The 24,464-nt window shown below is 41.1% G+C and overlaps 1 protein-coding gene across 4 annotated transcripts; it reads right to left on the reverse strand.

Annotated features, from left to right (window-relative positions):
• Window positions 1-634: 634 nt before the first annotated feature.
• Window positions 635-17,144, reverse strand: hic1 (hypermethylated in cancer 1). 4 transcript variants are annotated; one of them, XM_084950938.1, is made up of 2 exons: window positions 17,087-17,144; window positions 635-9,755 (listed from the first exon to the last, which is right to left on the reverse strand). In XM_084950938.1, exons 1-2 carry the CDS (start codon window positions 17,142-17,144, stop codon window positions 7,537-7,539), a joined length of 2,277 nt encoding a protein of 758 aa, XP_084807064.1. In that variant the 3' UTR covers window positions 635-7,536. The 4 variants fall into 4 exon arrangements, with proteins under 4 accessions (XP_084807064.1, XP_084807063.1, XP_084807062.1 ...); XM_084950937.1 differs by lacking the exon at window positions 17,087-17,144 and adding an exon at window positions 15,845-16,148 and having other exon boundaries at window positions 635-9,771; XM_084950936.1 differs by lacking the exon at window positions 17,087-17,144 and adding an exon at window positions 15,845-15,933.
• Window positions 17,145-24,464: the final 7,320 nt, after the last annotated feature.

Genomic DNA, 24,464 nt, shown 5'->3' on the forward strand with positions numbered 1-24,464 from the left:
AATGCACCTGAGAGAAGAAATGCTAATTTGTTTAATGTCAAGAAGTAATTTGTGGCAAGTTGCTTGAATTATATAAAACATCTGGAAGGCACTATGATTTCTTATGTGCTGGTGATAATAAGGTGATTTTCACACAGTGGAAAAGGATGTGTGTGTGTGTGCGTGTGCGTGTGTGTGTGTGCCTGCCTGGCTGGCTTTGCTCCTGCTGACAGAGTAATGGATCTGTTCATTGTTGCATGTGGACTGTGTGTGATGTATGAGATTCATTTGAAATTCTCTGTCTTAAATGAGGCACTCACATGTCTCCATGTGGGAGAATACAGACCTGAAGGCCAACGTGTTGTAGGAAAATGAACAGAAGTCGTTCATTTCTGCGGTCATCATTGCTGTGAAATGGTCTCCGCTGTGGTCTTATGTCCCATTCTTTCTTTTAATGTAAAACTCATTTCATGCAAAATAAATTTTCCAAAAACATAAATCATTGCATTGGTCTACAACAAGTTTTGTTATGAGAGATTTTGCACTGCAGTAATCAAGGGTAATTAAATTAATAAAAATATAAATGTGATCATTTACTGGACTATTTGATTTGGATGTGCAAATTAATTAAATAACTTGACAAACGTCCGTGCAAATCCATTATGCAATTCATTTTATTGCCAAGTTGATTTCGAGTATAGTAACAAACAAACAAGAAAAGACATTTTTCACATTGGCTTTTAAAAAAAATAAAAGCCTTATCAACATTTTATCGAGACACCATAATCAAATAAAATGATAAAAACCCACAATAAGAATTTACACAAAAAAAAAATTACCTATAAAACTTTTGACATGCAATAAATACATTCATTTCACTAAAGCAAAGTAAGATCAATATAGACACTGAAATATGCAGAATGCACAAAAAGAAAATACTGTTTTGGTTTAAGTGTATTGCTTTTAATTGTCATTTTGGTATAAAAGGTAAAACCATGTAACAAAAACACCGGACGCTGCTGATGTTTCTGGCACGCTTGGTTCATGCCTGCTGAAACATGATTCTGTCGTCTACTAAAAAAAAAAAAAAAATCTAATTTCCATTGTAAATTTGTGATGCATGTATTCTGCCATGCATTTTTCCATTTATTCACAACTACAATTGTCTACGTGGCAGCCTGTGTTCCTGCATAACATATTTGTCCCTGAACCACAGTCGGGCACAACCACCTCAAAATGTCAAAGTGGTCTTCATTAGATCGTAATCCATCATTTCTACACTTCTCCTTACCGATTTTCCAAAACCAGAATAGATGCTTGTGCGTGTGTCTTTGTGTACGTAAGTGTGTGTGAGGACCCTGAGGCTCTGTAACATTTTGGCACAGGTTTCAGCGTGTGACGGGTGAAAGCCGTCAGTGGAATCGCCTTTCTTTAAAAATGGGTTTTTCTACAAGAAGCGACACTCCAAACGGAGCAGAGCAAGCTAATTAAATCTGACCTAATCTGGAGCAGCAGTCTGCCATCCAGCTGTGTGTTTATGTGTGCGTGAGCAGGAGTGTGTTAGAGAGATATACAATCGAATATTCTCCCCCGGCTGACTTTCACTGCACCAAATTCCTGCTTGTTTTGTCCTAGCTCTCTGTTTGTCTTCAGATTTAAACTTCTGGAGCAGAAGTTGTGCACTGTAAACTAAACAATTAAAGTCAAGGTCCACTCAGTGGACTTTGTATGTGTTCAAGGTAGAGAGAGAAAAAGAGATCCAAGCAAAACAGATGCAGGAGGATATGGACAGACAGAAGCCCCTTCACTATTTCGCTACAAAGAGCCTACTGTAGGTCATGTGCTGATTTGGTGATAATTGCTAGGCCTGGAAAGAGCGTGTCATTTCCGATGTCACACTGACATGAACGTTAAAATTAAAAACCTGAAATTGACCTGCAGTAATAAAAAAAAAAAAAGAAAAAGAAACATGTCCTCATAAGATTAAATTGGAAGCGGGTGGAAAAGAGTGGTGAGCAGACACACACAACACTGCCAGCTTTCCTTTGTTATTTACTGAAGGTTAAGACTATCAAGCACAAGCTTTTTCTCTCTGTTTCTGCTTCTTTTCCTCTCAACCATCTCTCTGTTTGTTCTCTCCATCTCAGCGCATGACTTGGCTGGTGCAGCTGAGGCCCGACTCAATTGTGCAATTTCATACATGTTTACTTTACTGGCATCTTTCTGAGCATATTTTCCCTGAACATTTCCTCTCACATTATTCTGCATTTCCTCTACAACAATAAGATGTCTTTAATCTCTCCTTTGTAAGCCATTCCTTGGCTTGAAGATCACAATACAATAACAATGTCAGATACAGGGTTTTTTGCTTCTTCTTTTTTTGGGCCCGTCATCTGTTGTATTTTAACACATGCCACAAAGTTCATTTTGGAAATTGATCAGGGCTTAAAGAAAAAGAAAGTAGCTCTTTACATAAACATTTAGACAACTGTCTTCTTCAGCATGAAAAACAGCTGGAAGTAAGTGGATCATGGGAGAGGAGGGGAGGCAGCGGGTGCTGTGGGTCAGCGGTTTGTGTTAAGTGTAAGAAGAGAGAAGGCACAGAGAGAGGTGAAGAGGGAAGCTGTGCTTTGAGGGTACAAGGGCGGTGAACGAGTGTGGCCGAGCTCTGCACTGGAGGGAGGAAGAAAAGGAAGCAAAGTGCCAGAGGAAAGGCAATTGTGGGACTTCTAGGGGATCATAAGAGTAATAAAAAATCACAATACAATGATTTTTCCAGAAAAGTGCAGTTCAGAGAAATAAATCTAAAGCAGCTGCTTGTAATAAAGAGCCTCAAAAGTGTCAGATATCTCCCTTGTACTTCACCCTGCTACACTGTGGGAAAGGCATTCAGACATGTAGATGGGCAGGTGCATTAAGTAGCCACATCAGAAACCTCCCCATGCTACAGTCGTACAATTTATTGCAGGATAACTTCATACTTTTTATACCAAAGGCACGTTTGAACTGACTGACTTCAGAGTCAGTTTTCCCATTTAAAGGACAAGCTTAGGCTTGAATATCAAAATCTGACTCTAGCTTATATTTAAACATAAGTGCTCATAAATAGAAAAATATGTACTGTACACAGGACGATAGTAACTTGTGCTCACGTTCTCACGATTACCCACACTGATAATGACTTTCCTAACAAGGTAAAGATGGTTACAAGCTAAGCTCACCGATGCAAACCTCAACGTTTGTTGCTGAGTTTAGTTTTGTGCATCTGCGATGTCTATCGAAAGCTTCAGTCTTTTTTGGCACACCTTGCAAAATATAATAAATGTCAAACAGTGGTATGATTTCAGACTGTGATGCCGACAGGCGGCACAGAGGTGACCTTGGCCTCCTGCGACTGGAAGAAAGCTTAAAGGCATGCTTTGCATTTTTTAACGTTAAAGCCAAATCCTTTTTTGGTCCACGAGATGCTACTGCAGATCATCCAGAGCCCTTTTTACTTCTATAATGTTAGTGTTACAAAAAGTTATAGGACTGGGATGGTTGCCATAAAAAAAGAAAGAAATTAAAAAAGGGGAAATGACATGGCAAGTAAAGTAAAAAACAACCCACACCTAATTTTCTGCGGCTTTTGTTAGTGCATTCATGTATATTTGCATTCACTCACTTGATTCTAAAAATTCATTTAACTAATAAACTCTTTAGATGCCTAATTATGTTACGCTCCAAACATCTTCATCAAAACCACTGTAGTGGCAATAAGAGTTTTGCTGGGCTTACTTGTCATATAAATAACATTAACAAAGGCAAAGGGCATAAAACCCCATGGGGTGGGTGGCTACATCAGTAAATTGAAACAAGGCTCTTCTAATTAGACTAAGTGAAACAACCACAGAGCAAAGGAAACACTGCCAAGTTTTCCAATTAGGCTCTACAATACACTCACTGGGGTCTTCCTATTATTTAGTCTTGCCTCAAATTTAAAAAATGTTCAAAATATGGATATATAGCAAATAGAGGGGAAATTGATTTTAAAAAACCACGAGGATGCCAAAAGTATTGAGTCCACAATATCCTCAAATTCTAACAAAGCATCTAAATGTCTCACCATGCAGCCCTTGAAAGCCTTCAATGCAACATCACTGTGATGCTGAGCAGAGATTTATTCCCAAAAAGCAACAAGGGGAAGGAAAAGAGAAGATACAGTCTACTTGTTTTCTGAATGGAGAGTTTCAGAAGTGTGGACAGGCTTTCATATTAGGACAATGGCTCGCATCCACCCTGCTGTGCTCTCCCTGCTCCTCTCCCTCCCCGTTCTCCGTCTTTCTATCTGCTTCTGAGTAGAAACACACGGCACATCCTGCTCAGCACAACACACCAGCCAAAAGTTCACTTCCTGCTCCTCAGCTCTTCTCCTTCACACCAACCCTATTCCCAGGACATGCATTACCAGGCCTTCATGCGCTTAAATAGCACAGGGACACACAAACAGACAAGCAACTGCTTCCCCTTTCTAAAGACGTGAAACGCTCCCCTCCACTAACATTCGCACATAAATGAAATTAAGCAGATTTAAAACAGTGCGCTTCCTACAGAAATGCTCGGGCATTATCTTGGTCTTCACTCTTACACAGATTTGGTGTGACAGTGGAAGCGGTATGTTATTTTAACTAGTGAAGGGGAGTGTGGAAATTCTCACGACTGCCTCTGCCTGTTTTTTAGGTTTTGAACACATACACACACGTTTGTAGATGAAGCCTCTACTGGTTTTATTTTTTCTGCTATGTTCTTTTCCTTTTTTCTTTTTTTGCAGAGCACCAAACAAAACAAGCTGGCTTCCTGTGTGCTTGTGTGCATGAGCGACCTCCGTCTGACTCTTGTCAAAAGTTCACTAACCTCTGAGGAAAAGGGGGCCAAACAATACGAGGCTAGCTTTCATAGTCAACCAGCAAAGCCACTGCGTGTCTGTTTAAGGAAGTACAGATGATGCATCATGTCTTTCACAGAGAGAGCAAGAGAGGGAGAGAGACACAGAGAGAGAGGGAGATATTTCACAACACAAAGCTTGTCAGCTCAACTTTACTGTAATATATTGATCTCGCTGCCTTCATACTTACTAAACTGTGGTTCAGATATCGACAAGCACTTAAGGTACAAGCAAAATGGCTTTGCCTTATGTTACAACAATGGAACTGGTCAGACATAAATGTCATTGAAGAAGACAAAATAGAAAAAATGTATACCACGTACTATAACAAAAATGTTAATACCACCTCATCTCGCCACAACAAAACTGTAACAACAAATGGATAAACAAAGAATTAACCACAGGTTTAACACAGGACAACGGTCCTGTTAATAAAAAAAAAAATACTAAGGTGAGTGTGGGTGAGTGTGTGCATGTATGTGTGTTGATACTGTTGATCTATAGTTTACAAAAGATTAGCATCCCCACGCTGGGTTCAGTCCTGAGGTAAGCACCAATTTCACGTGCGCTGCTTTCAGTTCAAATTAAAATGAAGAAAAGTGACAAGAAACAACATGTTTGATATGATCATATGCTACAGAAAATAAGCCCTTAAATTATCGTTACATTTAAAAAGAAAAAGGAAATTCCAAAGAAGTAAGTAAGGCACACTGTATGATTTTTTTTTTTTTTCTTTTCTTAGCCTTTATGATTCACTACGTCTATCACAGTGTATTTATGGCTTTAATCTTCACATTCACCCTCTGAGGTTGGCATTGGCACTATAGTGGTCAAACATTTCTAATCTGAATTGAGGACTAGTAAAAGTGGACAAAGACCCAAAAAAAGAAGAAAAAAAAATGCAACTTCTTTTTTTTTTGGAATAAAGATTTACAGACAAAAATGTGCCTTCAACCCACAATCTTTAAGTGCTCTTTTGTTTTCAGGCTGCTCAGCCAACACACAAATCAGTCATTCATTGTTTCCGCATTTAATACCAGCAGGGCCGGGAGGCAAGGCCAGGACACATTTGCTAGGCTGGGATCTAATGTTAATAAGTGGATCAGAGGGGTACAATGGCAGGCATGAAATGGGACATCACGCCAGCGAGCAGTGTGAATTGTCCAGGAGAAAGTGAGATTTCACAGGGATTACTGAAGCACAGCAGCTGGGAGTGCTACTCACCCGCTGGCTTCCAGGGAAGACCCACAAACCCCTTCTTATGTTCATATCACTGACAGATTAGCAGCTTGCTGTGTGTGAAGGGGGAGCGTATATGCATCCGGTGTTTGGAGTGCTTCTAAGGCAAAGGGCTGAGTAGAGCACTCACTTTGGCCTGTCAACAGTAGCGGGGCTCCCAGACAACAGACTACAGGGGAGGGAGGTCAAATGAGAGGCCGGACGGTGGAACAGAGAAGCATCCAACAAAGCCTCTGACTGCTGCCGCTCCACGATTAATCATCAGACCGCAATGAATGGTTTAACTGCTGATGACAGTAAATGACAGATTTCTGTGTCATTAAGCCCGTCCTTACCCCTGCCTCTATGCTCAACTGTATCCATAATTGTAATAATTGCACAATGTCAGCGGCAACACCCATGCTTCATGTACACCATAAGATGAAGCTACACTCGCCATGAACAGGGATTAGTGTGTCATCAGTTGGGTATGTGCAATCATGTCCCAGTTATGAGATCACAGGGCTGTGCTTGCTGCATCTCAATAACAACTGAGCGCAAAGGGGTGGTTGTCGAACTGCACAGGAAGTTTCGGCTCATAAGTGGTTGAAAGCTGGGCATAAGGTGGATTCAACTGCTGTCATATAGTACAAGCCCTTTATCCACACAAATATGCAGAGTGGTGAGTGGTGTTACTTTAAAATAAATGGTGATTGGGGAATATATTGCCCTGGTGACTATCAAAATGCTCTTATCATTCAGTCATTTCCCAAGATGATGAGAAGCTGGAGAGCGAGATACATAAATTGTCCAGTACCCCAAAAACAGGAAATTAAAAAATGAAATAATAGAAAAAAACAGACAAAATGTACTCCCATTCCTTTAAAGTCCAGGTGAGTGGCCTTATTCATATTATAAAAGTTCTGCTCAGTTCTGGACAAACCCTGAAATTTGTCCTTATGTGCTTTTTCTTTCTTTCTTTTTTTTTTTTTTTTTTACAAAGTTGAATAGTACACAGGTTTAGGGTCAGGGATAGTTTTTGTTTTCTTTGGATTCCACCATAATAAAAAATAAATAAAACAATTTTCATTTTGGTTTTCAATTTTTCACTTTGGCTCAATGGCTGTAATCATAGAAAAAAAAGTTTCTTTGCATACACTGTACATAAATACTGTACTTTTTTTTAAGTGAGTGTCCCTTGGTCACGTAATAGCACAAAGCTCCTTTATGAAGGAGGTCTTTAGGATACATTAGATGCATAGAAAGGCACTTACAGTCTACACATTTTGGTGTGCATTAGCAGACCAATTGTTTATGGCCTGAGTCTGAGGTGCAGAGATATTGAGTTGAGGTGAATGGAATAAGGATACTGCAAATTGTGTGTGCACACAGACTTATTGGTGATATCACATGTCTTAACTTGGTGAGTAGCGGTCGATGGTTCGGGCGTCAGAGAGGGCCTGTGGGGGCAGTGATTGGCCGAGGATGTCCATCTTGTCATGGGTGAGGCCCAGGTGTTCAGAGGCCAGTTTGGAGAGTGGATACAGGCTCTCCATGACCTTTGCATCAGCCACCAGTTGCTGCTGCGCTTGGATGAGAAGCTCACTAGCCTTCTCTTGTTTCAGTCCAAGATGCTCTGCTGTGTATTTACTCAGAGGATAAATGCCCTCTGCAAAGTCCAGCTTCAGTTTCCCATCTGTGGTCAGGCTCCCTGCAGTCCCTCCACTGCTATGCATCTTCATGTGGCTGATGAGATTGCGCTGCTGAGCGAACTTTCCCCCACACACCTGACATTCATAGGGCTTCTCACCAGAGTGAATGCGCATGTGCTCAGTGAGGCGGTACTGCCGGGTGAAGCGCATGCCACAGGAGTCACAGGCAAAAGGTTTGAGGCCCAGGTGGCTACGCATGTGGCGGGTCATGGTACCGCGCTGTGTAAATTTCTTGCCACAAATACTGCAGGGGTAAGGCCGTGTCAGCCAGTGGGTCTTCTCGTGTTGGCGCAAAGTGGCTGGATCTTTGTAAGACTTGTCACAGGTGGAACAGCGGTAGGGTCGAATCATCTCCCCGATGCTCGCTGGATTCAGCTGGCTCGACTTGGTCTCCAGGTGTGACAAACTATTCAGAGTGTTGCTGCTGTTGAGGCTTCCATAACCGTTTGTGTTACTGCTCATGTTTTTGCTGCTGCTGTTATTGCCGTTTCCTATGTCCCCGCCTGAGTTGCCGTACAGCTCCTCTTCCGTGTGTGTCTCCACATGTGCATTGAGCTGCTCTGAGCTTGGGAAGCCTTTGTCACAGGGAATGCACACATACAGATTGTCCCCGAAGCTCTCCGGCTCGTACGGCATGTGGAACCTCCCCATTGGTCCTGTCGGGGATGGGCGACCCTCACTGCTGCCTGTCTCTTCTGTGCCTGACCCGCTCTTGTCATCTGCTCCTTCACTCTCCTCCCCAGTCTTGTGATGGTTATGATGCTGATCTCCATTTTCACCCCCTTCCTCTTCATCTTCATCCTCATCTTCATCTTCAGCTGTGTATGACAGCGGTTCGTGTTTTACCCAGCGGTAGATGTTGCCCATTTCTCTGCCTGCCTCTCCGCCTTCCGTGGGGGTGTCCGGACTTGGGGGGCATGGGTAGCGGTCTGTCCCCTGGGAACCTGAGCGATGCAGGTGGGGGAGGTGCGGGGCTATCGGTTGGTTGAGAGGTGGAAAAGGTGGCGGAGTGAGGGAGCCTCCCTGGTCAGTTGATTCCATTTTTTCTGAGGGGAAAGCTCTGCCATTCGTCCCCTGGGTAGGACTTGTGCGGTCACTCAGAGTCCCATCTCGCTCCTCGTCATTATGAGTGTTCCCCAGATGGGTCTGAGAAGGTGTGAGCTGAGACTGAGAGGTGGGGCTTTTCTTAGAGAGATCAAGGCCGAAGCTGGGTGAGCAGTTCCTGTCGGATAGGGCTGCACGCCCAAGCTGAGAAGGCAGAGGTGACTGCAGAGAGGGGAACACCTGAGAGCCCTGGGTGGAGGTGGGAGCATACAACTCTCCTGTATGAACAGCTAGTCGATGTGGAACAAGCTCCTCTGGTGGTAGTGCCCGGGGTCCATGGCTGTTCAAAATTCCGCCTGGAGGACAGGATTGAATGACAGGAGTAGAAACCCTATACCTGCCACCACTCCCTAAACCCATGCTATTTGGCCCCATCTTTGAGTAGGGTAGAAATGCTGGACTTGGGCGGGGAGGGTACTTGCCATTTCTTCTTAGCTTCTTTTTGCACAAAGCCACTAAGTCAAGCAGTTGAAGGTAGCTGGCTGCTGCCAAGACAGCCCCTAGATTTGGTTCATTTGGAGAAGTGGGGTCTCCATCACTAAGGCGGCCTGTGTAGATGTAGTCCAGAATTACCCTGAAGACCCCTGGACTCACCATCTCGTGATCGAGGTTGATGAGATTGTCATGGACTACCAAAGACTTCAAGTAGAGGCTGCTGGCAGCCAGAATGTTCTTGTGAGCTCTGAAGAGGGCGTTCTGCACCACGATGATAACATCACACAGGAAGCCCTTGGTGCGTTGGCTGTTGAGTTGCAGGAGGAGATCCCTAGCATGACTTGGAACTTCCATGGCATCCAGCATTGTTTTCAGTCCACCACCTGCAACAACAGATATCTGTAAAACGTCATGCAGCAGTCATCATTTCAAGTCACAATAAGCCAATTAATGTGCAATTTTCTGCACCACTAAAAATATTATTGATGCATTTCATAATCACAATCTATCAAAAGTTACAATAAACACATTACATTAAATCAGAGTATATTTTCAGAAGTTTGAGTGCCAAAAGCTTTAACAGCAAACGGGCTAGTAATGTAAACCATTAAAAAACCTTGCATATGGATGCACTTATTAAGATGAATTAACCGCTGTCAGATTTTCTTTTAAAACATAAACAATACTTAAATATGTCTTAATGGAAGCTCACAGTTACGCTTTTATGATTCGCTTATTATTTGCGTAACAGCTATTTAAGCAGATTGACCAGCTTTGACAGTAAAGTGCAGAACATATGTGTGGAAAGTGCACGGAAAGGCCACTCAGTAGAAGTGAACTTTTGCAAAAGGTGAGCAGTTGCAGTGGTTTTCTCATTATAAGAAATTCAAGTCTTTGCATTCACTTCCTCTGCAGCAAGCAAAAAAAGAGAAAGAGCTCAAGACAGAGAACCACAAACATATATTTTGTAATTGCTGGCTTCCTGATAAAGTATTCCAGAAGTGCTGCACACAGTTTTAAACAAAGCTTAGGGACAAATGTTTTGCTAATATGACGAAGAGCAGGTATAAACCTGTGGGGGAAGGACACATCCAAAAAAAGATCGAGATTTCAGCTCCCCTTCTTGCCCAGTCATATAAGGAACACTGAGCGCACGGGATGTAAATCAACATTAGGTGTTTCAATACGTTACGTTGAGGTAGGCTTCAAAGATCCAGTGTGTGCCTACACACACGCGCACAAACATGCACATGTACACGCTCAAATCCCGACAGTAATTGTTCCACCAATCTTAAAATAAACTATATTGGCTGCACCAATGAAATCCCACGTATTGTTCAATCAGTGGCATCTGAGCCTAGTTTACTTACAAGATTAAACGTCTCAAACTGTCCCTAAAGGCTCAGTCTCACTGATGGGAAACAAGCAGCTAAATAAATATTGTGTCATCCATCTGATCGCTGTCTTCCTGACACCAGCTCATTCACTTCTTGTTTATTTCATTAAGTGTACACACTCAGCATAAGAATGGAGAAGTATGAGTTTTAAAAAAAAAAACTGACAAATGAGTTACTGAGGAATTATGACAATTCCCGAGCAAAATGTGTCAATTTTTTCCTCCAAAAATCTTCCACAGCTAAGACTGGGCATTTTTAAAATGTTGATTGTTCAGCATTAGAGCTGCGAAATCAGACAGAAATGTCATCACTCACAAAATGGAAAATGACAAGTCACAGTCAAGTCCAGCAAGTGATCATGTGATAAGCATCATGCGATAAATATCAAAGGAAATTTCTGTTTTTAACAACAAATGCCATTTTAAAAAAAATAATTCATTTTGAATTTTTTTAAAAGGTTCTGTCGTCATTTCCACACGTACAGCTGAACTATTGTATACAGTTCTAGTGAGGGTAGTACGTGGGCTCACACTCCATCCTGTTTCCAGCTGACATGTGAAGTGCATCCACCGCTGGCTTCTCTTCTTTTCGGCTTTCAGCGGACATAATTTACTAGAAATTTTCATGACATCAAACGAGTTTAAGATCTATTTCCGAAGTAATTTCCATAACTTGCTGAGCTGTTGCAGTCTTCATTGCACTGAGCTGATTACTTGTTACTCTGAACCGTATGTTAACAGACTGTGTACATTCTCTCCTGTATGTGGTTTGTAGTGCATATTTAAGCATTAGAATTTCATCAGAAAGCCTGGCAGAAAACTAAGCCTTCTTTATATCCTGACTTCTGATTAAATACTTCTTCACAGTACATAAAAATCTTTTTCTTAATTGACATATTACAACATCTATGTGCACCTGCAATGTCCTGTGGATACAGCCTAACAATTTTTTTTAGTAATGTTTTGTGATAACAACAGGCACAGTGTTTGGGAGTTTACTATCAAGACAACAAAGATCTCTATGCTTTTGCTCTTTGAGTTGTTTGACAGGCTACAACTTGCCCTTTAAGTAGCCTAAACTCTCGACTTACTATAGCCCCTGACAAAAAGTGAAACATTACAGTAAAAGATGTAATACAAAACGCTTGATCTTGGGGCCATGTGTAAGCTGGCTGCATCCTGTTAGGAAGCTATCGATGATTGCAATATTTAGTCAGAGAACACATCTTAAAGAGAACCTGCTACATGCCGTGAACTTGAAAACACATTTTAAGCCTATAATATGCCACAAAAACTGCTTGTTTTGTTATGTTAAACATGCGCTGTAATGTTATTCTTCAAGACTGCACATACAGTGCAGTTTCCTGAGGGAAGCTTACAGCTCCCTCGTAGATTGATAGCTTTCTTCTAAAAGACCCCTGAACAGGCTAGAAAATCTCTTATGATTGTTATGTAGTTTATGGCAATGACATTCACCTTTTTGCATTAGATTAATAGTCATTGTTTCTAAGTTTTGTCTGTTTTGTCACTTTTGTGGTTTGGGGTGAAGCAAGACTAAACTTCCTACCTCTGCATACAGCCTCAGTCATATAAACACACCACACATCTGCTTAAAACGTTGTGCTGATGTTTTATTTTCTTTCTTTTCAATTTGGGACCCATATTCCTATGGCCTTGTTTATTTTAGAATAAATACAAAGTCAGTGTAAATTTTTCGCAAAGACTTTTACTGTACTTTTTTACAACTTCAGCCCACCTAATTTATTTTGTCATTTTTGTGACTCAATGGAGGTGAACTGTTTTAGAGTTTGAAGTTTGGAAGAAAAAAAAATGAATAGACTGGGTGTTTGCAGTGATGGTTAGTGATTATATTTGACAGTTTGGTTTTTTTTCGTCACATCAGTAAACAGGATGGGCAGTTAATCATTTTCCTGTTTGATTTCTATATTTCTATAATCCTAAAAATCATCACAAATTTAGAAATAGACTACTGATAAAGACATGAGGGTGACATCTTCATGTAGATTGTAACTGAGTTAACAATGAGATAACGAGATGGTCATATTAACCATGACATTATAATAATCCAAACTTCTATGCTAGTATTACGGAGGTAACCTGTTTGCTTGTTTTTTAAATGATATACTAAAGTTTTCAAGGCAAGTCGTTCCTTTTTTTAATTTCCTTTTTTTCCCCTAAGCAATTATCAAAGACAATATGTATGATAATAATTTCTGCAGCTTGCTTGGATACAGTTATTATTGTTTTCCTGTGCGATTATTAAGGAGTAAATTCTTAACGTCGGTGTTGGCTTTGATTCCACTGTTAAAATATACATGTACATATATATCGGAATACTACATGTCGCAAAACACAAAGTCGTGTCCCGCCTTCGTGAGTCGCTGAGAGGACCCGACCTCTCGGTTTCTAACGTTTTAATTTGCCCTTCACACACTGAGCAGTAAACCGAGTCACGAGTGAATGCATCTCCTCTGCGCTGCAGCGCCTCATCTACCCTCTGCTTCTCCTTATCTCCGCCAAAGAAGAAGAAGAAGAAAAAGAAATGAAATCATCTCCAGAAACAGGCCGATTTCACCTCATTGCGCTACGAGGTGTATCACACAGCTGTTTCTTATAGCAACTCTTTTTTCCCTTTTCAGACCTGTCAGCAGCATTGAGAGAGCATCTCTTTCCGGGCAGCTGTGTAAAGTCTCCACTTGTACAAAGGAAACCAGAAATTTATACACTGCAAATCACCCCCCACAAAAAAAAAAAAATCATATAACGCTCTCCTGCGCTTGTGTCCTCACCCTAAGCTCCGCACTGCTGTTGTTACACATAAAGACAGATCCCCAGTGAGGACTTTGCTTAAGGATTTTGTTGCAGCATCCCTGACAAATTTATAAGACATTTATTTTACTAAATACAGCTTTTTAAAAATGTATTTATATTTTTAATTCTGAGTTTTTAAAGTTTTTAAAGTTTTTTTCAAATACACTTTAATATTAGTCAATATAAAACACGTTAAAATCTCATTTTACAGAGGGATTTTTTTTTCTTGTTTTGTACTCGAAGCATGTCAGATTATTTTTATTTGCCAACCGCCGGTTACATCGGCGTGATCTTGAAGAAATATACAAATTAACAGCTTCCTCTTTACGTGACAATTTTTTATAACGTAAGGAACAAGGAATTAAACAATTTTATGTTTCAACCAACGCGAATTAAATACGCTATAAAGAACATGTGCAATGTTCCGTGTCCGAATTAAAACAGGATTTAAAAAACAGAAAAAGACGCCATATGTTGTAAAACAAGTTCCACTAATATCTCATCGACTCCAGGAAGTTTCCTTCTGAAAGCACGCACAGAGTTCAGTCATTATTAATAGAAATGTCATCCTTCCCCTCTTCTTGCCTCTGTACATATCAGCTCTTACCTGCATGCCCGATGTCTTCTGCCATCCGATCTAAGTCTCCCTTAATGATCATCTCAGCAGTCTCTAGGAGTCATATCTGACGTTTCAGCTTTGAACTGCCAGCCTCCAAAAAACCATGCCAGTTTTCCGAGCTCGTCTGCCAGCTCTTTTTTTTATGATTATTAATTGATATGAATTTCTTTTCGCTCCTTAGGTCCGTCCTCCCACCCACTTTCCTCCCTCTCCCTCTGTCTCTCTGTCTCTCTGTCCCTCCTCTCCCCTCTTTCTCGTCCCCTCCTATAAAAAAAAAATACGTGCTTAGTACAGCATCATTTTCCTCCCTTTTTTTCAAGTAATTTCCTTAGCTATTTTTGAGTTGGAGCAATAACGCGCACAGGGATGATAATGGACACTCTGTGCGCCCTAAGTGTTTTAGCGCCCCGTGTGATGTCAGTCTATAATAAAACTAAAAGGTAAAATCGAGGGCAGGAACTTCATGTGACCCCGACTTGAACTTCTCAACACATCGTCTTAAAGAGACAGGCAGCAATTGTATACATATGTGTGTGTTATACCTATGATCCTTAGGTAGCCCACCTTAATTTTAGACAGAAGCGTAATGACGGAAATAGCTTGGACAGCGAATCAATAACATGTCAGGAGCTTAAAGCAGTCAGACTTCTTCCATAACGACACTGATTTTATTTTTATTTTTTTCTTCAAAACTCAGCTCAAAATCCAATCAAGTTCAATCACAAATCATTGAGGGAATAAATGTATTGATATTCTATAATTGAAGCCGTTTCATTGAATAAATCAATAAAACGGTTAAAATAAAAGTGTCCGTGTCCTTTTCTCCAGACCTCCCCTGACAAAAACCTGCCACAATACGAGCCTTAAAGAAAACAATTAGCCTGCGTTAGAGGGAAAGTTAAAGCAGGTTAGATAAACTTTGGGCACCTTAAAATTCTCTCTCTCGTGCGCGTGCGCTCTCCCTCACTCGCTCAGGTAAAACACCTGTTGCGCAGTTAAAGCCCTCGATCATGACCCGGATTGGTGACTGAACCAAACACCAGTACGAGTTTGGGATACAAAGGGAAACTAGCAACTCGATGACACGAGGGCCTTTTCTTGGCTACTTAAAAATAATCAAGCGCTTCCTCTGATGTCATATTTTTAAGATAAGTAATGAAGTCAAAGTTGTGCGCCCTCGCAGGTAGTGCCATGATGACGGTTTTTAGATAAACAGAAATTGTATTTCCCTTTTCTGAAGAAGTCCTTTGCAGTTGCTCTATAAAGTATTTAAAATAATTACGTGGAACTTTATCTAATATCTGTTATATTACAGTTTCCTATTCTGTGCCAGCACAACGTTTTTTCACCCCAGTTCCAGTTTAGTTGAATAACTTGCATGTTGTTTGCCAAATATCAACAGAAAACCTAAGTCTGAAATATTGCATATCAAATGAGCGGTGGTGCTATAATCCAGATGTTACCGTCTCTGTCAGTACGGGTTACATCAATCTGCTCAAAAGGAAAAGACCTGGGGAAGCATACAGTAATTGGATCAACACATCTCTGTAATTCAATAAAACTGCTCATTCTGACACGTCTGCCTGTGTGCCATCCCCGCCTTTCTACCCGTTTCTCAATCTTACCTCGGACTCATGTCTGGTGCTCTGGCCGTATGTCTTCTCCCCTTTTCGGCATTCCCTCAATAAGATCTCCGCAGTTCCCTCAGTGTCCAGCTCTCTCTCAAAAACTTCTCTTCCGCGTAAATTTGCAGCCCCCTCTCTCCCGGTCTCCCCCTCTTTCACCTTCTTCCACACACTGAATTTCTCACGTGTTAACAAGACTGTCTGACACTTCAGACTGTGTTGAGGTCCGGTCGGACCAAACCTGCCGGCTGAGACTTTACGCGCACAGCGACACCCAATGGCAGTGAGTCCCAAAGGCCTTATCAAGAGTGGGACGCGGGTTGCAGTGATGTTGGGGGGATGAAAAAGTCGGTAAGCGCTGGCCTCTAATTTGTGAACGCCATATGACAAGCGTACAGTAACTTATAAACCAGTTATATTGATAAGATAAGATCAGCCACGTAGTTCGCCAGAATGTCAACGGGAGACGGCTGCATATTAAGGGTAAGCACAGGGAGAGTGCCATAGTCGTCGTTCATTTTCACGATAAAATGCGTTGTTATGTAAGAATCATTCAGAAGTACAAACACCCCCCAGCAGCTTCCAGTTAAAAATTACAACAAATAGCTTTAGGTACCTTTACTTCTAACAGCTATATTACATTATATGATTATCTTGTTGAGTCATAATGACTCGCATTTGTGTCGATTTTAAGTGCTCTATATGCTGCATAGCAGGGTATTTATATGTGTGGTGTACTAATACTTAATTTAAGAAGCGACTGCATTTGCCAAATGTAGCTGACTACAAGTACAGTATGTCTCTCAGGAGAAGCTTAAAGTAGCAGTAAACGTTTAAGTAAACGCTGTACCTTAGTATCTTTTCACGCAGAGTAGTTGAGCTGAGCATTAGTGAACATTAGCAGTAGACTAATAAAAAGCCTTCCCTTTGTATCAGTTGCACTCTGAGCTGTTATTACAAATCAAACAAAACATGTTCACAAAAATGCTGTGTGTGTTTATGGCTCCTAATTAGTTTCAGTACCTTTGAAAAAGTACATTTTAATTCTGCTTGCAAACTATAACAAGCAGGAATCATCACCTTTAACTGCATTTGGATGGATTATGTTATTCAGGCCTCAAGCCTTTCTATAACCATCCAAAAGCTTCTTTTTTTTTAAGACCGCAGACTGAAATTGATGAAACAAATTATTTTGCCATCATGTTGAGAGAGACAGCCGATGTGATTCGGTGAAACACTTACCAAACTGAGGCCGATTCATGTTTGTTTTGATCACAGCAGCAGCATCTGACAATGTCATAAAGCACACAGGGCCTCTTCCTCTTTAAATTATCCAACCTCAAGGTGCTGGTCTTTCACTGAAATGCTCTGCTTCAAAACTTAGTGCCTGGTGAAGTTGGGGAAGGTATTGTCTCTGACTTCCATGTTCCCTTGATGAACTGATGATAACCTCACAGACAGAGAGAGACAGAGTTTTCTGTAGGTGGAGATAAATATCTTCTATCAAGGATATGACAGTGTTTCAATTCATAGTCCAAAATAGTTTCCACAAAAGGAAACGTTGTTGTGATGTCATTTTGTCAGGTAGGCTATATGTAGATTTCTTTCTCTTTAATTAACACAGATTTAAAAAGGAGTATAGGGCTGGCAGCATTTTTACCCATTTAAATCCTAATAGTCTCAATATTTACACGATAACTGTCTCTGATTTTTATTAATTCCAATTATTTGTTGGCAGAAAGCATTTAATATGACAGATTAGACATATGCAGGCTTTACATTTGCCTAGAAAATTTCAGTTGCTATATGATTTTTTTTTATTAAGGAGTTATGACACATCTGTAAAGAACAATGAATAAAGAACAACAATCTAATTGATGCCTTCAAATGTAAACTATTTTTTAAAATGCTCTAATCACAAGGCTAGAATAGGTCAAATCTAAGAGTGAATAACAGCCGTTTAACAATCAGCAAACTGTGACGCTGCCTGTTAAAAAAAAGTCTCCGGTTTTGCAAAATTGATATAAAAAGAGACACAACCTTTTGATCTTAGCAGTATTAAGCAGCCTATCATTCACTATGTGCAATACTCAAAACTAGGACAGGGGAGGGTGGGAAGAGTAACTATAAATATGCAGTAAATATGTAAATGTGGTAGTTTCATAACCAATAAATAATACAAGAACTTGAATAGTTCCAACAATATGCATTCAATCAACCTTTGACAGGTTTTATTCAAGCCAAACTAGAACTCTGTCTTCAAAGCCCAGGGTCTGACCAGTTTACTGATGCATCATAACCAATTAATATCATTTTTGTAATATCACATGTTTCTGAGAGCGCTATAACAACACTTAAGGAAGAGAGCATGATCGCGTTTGTTGCTTGCAAACATATCGATACGCTGTCTAATAGTGAGCACCCCAGAACAGCTTGGACAAATGAGATTAAAGGCAAATACAGTGGTTTTGATATGAACAACAGTGGCATGTGCTCAGTCTCTGAGGAAAGAGTCATCACATGACAGCGCGGTCACGATTTCATTTGTAGCTAGGGACTTGTGTTGCTTGTCATCCTCTGTCTTTCCCTCTATGTTTTATGCCTCTTTGTTGCTGACTGTCCAATAAAAGCAAATATGCCACAAATAAACCATTTTTCCCAAATATAAAACTACATAAAAGTTTCTTCATTTCAGTTGTTTTGTGTGTCTCTAGGTACAACTATTGTCTTCCCAGACAGGCGTTATCTCTTTAATCAATCAGCCTCCTGAGGCTTGTGCTGGACATTAAACTTCAGCCTGTCAAAACACAATTTAACATGCCGTAATCTGGAGCACAGCAAACCTGAATGGCTGAACTTTTAATGAACTGAAAAGGCCTCCAAATTGCTGGTTGTAAGCAATGATTCAATTAAAGTTGCAAGCGCAAACCCCAGACACAGCCCAGGGAGCACATCCCAAAGCCTGTGCCTGACTACTTTCCCAAAGACCAACACTTGGTCAGGAACCAGAGCTGGAGATAAGGCAGGCTGAACAGCTAAATCCCTTAACATTTTGCTGTCACTCTCTAAATCACACACCTTTCCCACAGTTTCTCCAAGTGTGAGCATTGCAAGTTGTACATGTGACATATCTCACCGAAGATTGGTGGATATGGAAACACAGTGAGGCGTTGAATAGTCTGAACGACTGCAGCCAACTTCTTCAGACATCTTCAATCAGATATGTTGCAGGGTCATCGTGTCTCTAAGGCCCAGTCCACCTTGTTTCAATTAAGACTTTGAGTGACGAATATTGCAATTACCTTATTATTGCTCCATCTCTGTCTGCCAGCACAGACAAAGCAGGTCTGGACAATAGACAGGACAGTCTTAAAGTAATTTTAACACTTTGAAACAGACTATCTGAGTGTAATCTTCCACACTTTTCTCAACTACTAACATCAGGTCTTTTGCGCGCTCTCTTTTCTGTCTTTCATTCTCATCAATCATCTCTCCGTCCGTCCTTACTTTCTTTCCTTCCTTCCTTCCAGTGGACATGGCCACACATATCTCCAGATGCTGGCTGTGGCCGCCTCACCATACCAGACGCACACCCCTCCAGCTTCAGATTCCCTTCACCACCAAAAATTGAATGGTAGGCTCAACATTCACACACAGACCTCTCTTAATTCATTGTAATGAGCAGTTGCACGACAGCTTTAGTACATAGGCGTGCAAGGCATGTCATCTGAATAAGCAGAGTTGTTGTGTGCGTTTGGCCTCTATTCTGGGTTGCCCATCTGATGGTGATGCACAATTATCTTGCCATGATTAGTGCCAGATAAGAAATACTTGAAAGGCAAGAGTGGTGTGGGGGGGTGAATAAATGCAAGATAGTTTCTGGGTTGAGAACACTCACACCATAGCATATTTTATTCTCTAAACATTTTCGACTATTTGACCTTCACAGTTTGTTAATGTATCCAGTCAATTAATATAAATTAAATTAAAATATACAAAAATATTGGAGCCGCTTAAAATAATAATAATAATAAACAAAATTTATTTAGCATTTTAGGAAACTGGATTTTTCACCTATTCTTGCAAGCATTGAGATAAGAGCATTAAATAAATAGTATTAATTCTGTATGGTAAACAGAATTCATTTAAACCTTAATAATGGAAGCAAGGCAGCTTACATGTTGAAATCTTTTTTGATTGTACATATTAGATATTGCAGTGAAATTGTGTTTTAAAGGTGCAAGGAGACATTCTTTGGGCTACCATAGAGGTAAAAGCACAATTTCAAAATGTTCATTTAAGGTCTACTTCTGAGCTTTAACCTGAGCTCTGTGACTCTCCCTCAGCTGAGGGAGTTTATCCTGTTGTTTATGTAATTATAATTCAAATTTCCATTTTCTTACACTTGAAGAATCAAGAAAAATCATGTGAAACAAACATAATACTGACACTGATATGGCATACATCCAGTGCTCACTCTCCGTTTAGCTGCGGTCGGGTTTCCACCGCCTCCTCAGAGATGCATATGTATCTAGCACTTTAGCAGTTAAATGCTCTATTATCACCAGATAGTTGCCAACTTTTTCTACAGTTTGAGGCTGAGCAGGCATGCAGTTGGTTTTTTCTCTTTTTTTTAATGAACATTTGCCTTCAGGACAGTAAAGTTGTGGCAGAAAAGAAAAATCCACAATCATGAGCTGAAAGATGCTAAAATGCTCTTTAAAGCAGATTAACTGCATTTAGGTTGTACTTTTCTGCCTGCGTATGACTGCCAGACAGTTATGTGATCCGGTGTTAAAGGGAGATTGAAATGGGAACATATTTTTTCGACTGATACTGAAACTGAGTAAGTAGTGCAACACATATCTGGCCTCCTCCTGAACTGCAGTGTGGGTATCAGTAACTATGTTAAAATCTGTGTATCTGTGTGTGCGCACATGTGTGTAGGCCAATCCAACGGGCGCCTGTGCAGCACATGGCTGTCCGATGCATGGTCTCTGCTCCCTGGTCTCTCCTCATTAGCCTCACACAATGCAAACATTCCCCTTCCCTCCCACTCCGCCACCCCTCCTCTCTCGCTTTCTCTCTCTACCTTCTACTCACAGTGCACACAGGGGGAAGAGCAAACCTTTTGTTTTTTGTGTCCAACCTGTGCGCAGCTCCAGCCCTCCTCCTTTTTTCTCCTTCTCCCCTCCACTGACTAAATCTCTTTTCCGGCTTGATACTGCCGAAAACCATATGGTGTGTGACATCATCAGGGCAGGAAGCAGGGAGAAGGGAATGATAGAGCTGGGGAGAGATTGGCTTGCCAGGTCTCTGTGCAGTGATATCAGCAGAAAAGCACTCTTGGAGGCCCGTTGGGGGGTGAAAGCAGAGCAGGTTGGAATTTATTCTTTTCTTTTTTTAAAGATTTCACTCCCACCTGGATAATCAGAGGGTGAAGGAAGGAAAGTAGAGAGGCAGTGTGCACCTTAAAGGGAATATTGATGACATTTGTTAACATCCGAGGTCATGGATTGTTGGCCTTGTGAGCCTATTATAAATTGGTGTGCAGGTGTTGCTGCAGCGCTTTTGTTAAAAAAATGCCCCGAACAATCTGGATCAGAGGGATTTCAGATTGTTACAAACTAGGCTTGGACCATATTTAGATGCTTTGGACTCATCCTGTTATCCTTAAAACTTCTGCAGATCATCTGTCTACCTCTTCCTTTTCGTCGCTGGCAGTCCCAATCTGCTCACCAGGCTTTATGTCTGTCAACCCCCTTCCTCCTCCTTTTGTTCTCTGGGTGAACTCTCCGGCTTTGTTGTGAGATCCTGGTCTCCATACCATCACTCCGGACCCATCCAGCTCTCTATCAACACACACACATAGATACACATAAACACTCAGTTAGACACTCACACAGTCAGCATCTTTGTCTTTCACACACAAACACACATGCACTAAAATACCCTTTCCCCTCTGATTAATGGCAGAGCTGGGGAGTGTGCCAGGCGAGAGGATGGGAAAGGAAAGGAACGGAAAGGAAAGGAAAGGAAAGGAGAGGAAAGGAGAGGAGAGGAGAGGAGGGGCTGCTGCTGCAGCTGTGGTTTTGGAGTCAGTCTCAGCACCCCCTTGCTGCCCCCTCTCCATCTCCTCTCTGGCTCCTCCGGGGACACGAGCCTTGGCCAAGCCCCAGGAACCAGGGAGTCAGGACCAGGCTAAGAGGGAGAAAAAGGGGAACAACAGAGGGAAGGAAGGATAACACAAAAGAAAGAGAAAAACAGAGCTGACCTAATATGCAAGTATTGTCAGGCAGCACCTACAAAAACAGGGGAGCATGTGAGATGTTCATCAAACGTTTATGAAAATGTTACAAAAAGCATAATTTTTCCAAAACACTTGATAAAGTATGTTTTTTAATTTAATACTGGTGCTGTCATTTGGTTTTACAATGCATCAAAAACATAATCAGCTCTGAGTTGACACAATATTAATATTACTTAAAAGCCGGATAATCTTTTTTTGTTTTTTGAAAACATAATAACATTTTACTGGAATATTTTTTTAAATCGTTTTTAGTCATCTGCATTGTGCTTTTGATCAACAAAAGCATGCGTGAAAACTCATTTATATTTCACATGTAAGTGAGCTTCAATTTATTTATTTTTTGTGCTTAATACTTTATAAAAAATTAGAACACCTGTGATATGCTTCAGCTTCCCTGCAAGCTGCATTTGGACAAGGGGTTAGGAAAATCGATGGATGGAAAATATTTAAGCAAAAATAAAATAATTAGTCAAATTTAAATATTCAGATGTGCGAGCGATAATACACATAATAACGATAACTTTATACTAAATCTCACTATTACTCAAGCAAATAAGCTCCATAGCACGTAGGCAGCATTGTTTCTAAAGAGTGCCTTAGAAATTTGTGCCAAAATAATTTTTGCCAATATCTACTTGATTGCAGAACATTTTTCCCCTGTAAACACGCAAAGGCAGCTAATGACTGCCTCATATCCCACTTTTAAAATTTTGCTGTAAGTAAAGTTTAATTTGCAGTAAACCATATGTACTGTGTGCTGCTCAGAGTGTACATAGTGCCATATGTATACACAGGTCATCTAAAGATGCTTGCCAATTACTGTACACGTATGATAAACCTAAGGTTACTAATCAAATATATCTGTGCGCAGAGTGTGTCAGCAAAACTCTCTGCTCCATTAAAACATAAATAGGCCTACTTGAGGCAAATTATTGCAGTCATATTGTTCATTCTCAGAACTGTAACTCTAGTGAGTTTGGCAAAGAAATAAAATAAAACAAGTACAGTTTCCCATTTTTTTAATAAGCATTTTTGCTTGGACCAGATCCAGTGAGGTTGGCCTGAGGATGGCATGAGAAATGGCAAACTTTACAGGATGAGCCTATGAGAAAAACCACGAGTTGAACACTTTTGGTCTACACTTGGCTAGCTTGCTGCTCCTTTGTACTGTATAAACTAAATTTAGCATTAAGTGCAGAAGTGGAAAGTTTTCTGTCAACAGAAGAGATGGTGTGACTTGTCATAGTTGATGGGTGGGGCAGATAGAGTTTATTTACAGAAAGCTCAACTTTTGTATCTGAGATAAGCTCATCAGCTCCGAGCTTTATTAACATATGACTTGACCCAAGCCTGACTCTTGCTTGGGTCCGCTTGTGTGTGATTGCACCCCAAATGTAATCTGCTCACCCACTCCGCAACGCAGTCCCGGCTTAGTGTGCGTTTGAGGCCTACCTTCTCTTTCTCTCGTTCCCCCCACTAGTCAGTGTTTTATGGGCTGTGTGCTGCGGTGCGGTGACCTTGCTCTCACCCCGGTGCCACCCAGCCGGTGCAGGATTCAGGCGCGCATGGCCCCTGCCAAAACCCCATAGCGCCACATCTGCAATCCATAAACGCCAGCCACTCTCGCTCTCCTTACTCCCTCGCCCACACCGCCTCAGACTCTCACACTCCTCCATTTCACTCTCTCTCTCACTGGCTCTCTCACCCACTAATGTTTTATTTTAATTTCCAAATTCTATGCATCCCCCTTTTTTTTTTTTACATTCCTTTGACTGCTTCCTCCCACCACTTCTGGCTTTATTCAGGCAGAACATCAACTAGTTCTTCCCTTATCTCTCACTCCCTCGCTGCCCCTTTTCTCTCCTTCCGTTTCTTTATCCACATCCAACGGAAAAATCTCTCACCCATTATATCTTCTGTGAGAGCCAACTGAGTGTGGTGGCAGTGAACTGGGAACCACAAGACATTCCTGATCCAAACAGCACTAAGTCACCAGCATTCAAGTCTTCAGAGGGTGGCCTTTGCCAAACACACACTTCACTTATGGGCTGGATTCAGTCTTACCACGTCGCAGTTGGTCCCCAAACAGCTAAATGTTTATCTGTTTCAAATTGATAGTGTCAGGGAAAAATGTAGTGCACGCATCTAAATACAGTTCCATTTTTGTATGTGTTAGTGTAAGAGCGTTCTCCATCATCGGGGTATTGAAGTCCCCCTCCCCTTTAGCGGCAGAGCATACTCTCTGCCTCTCAGCCTGAACAAGATGTGTTCAACACATCACTGTTGCTGTGCCCCTGTATGAATCCATAG

Source organism: Perissodus microlepis, chromosome 14, assembly GCF_051167445.1.
Source record: "Perissodus microlepis isolate ML-2025 ecotype Zambia chromosome 14, ASM5116744v1, whole genome shotgun sequence".
NCBI classification, from domain to species: Eukaryota; Metazoa; Chordata; class Actinopteri; order Cichliformes; family Cichlidae; genus Perissodus; species Perissodus microlepis.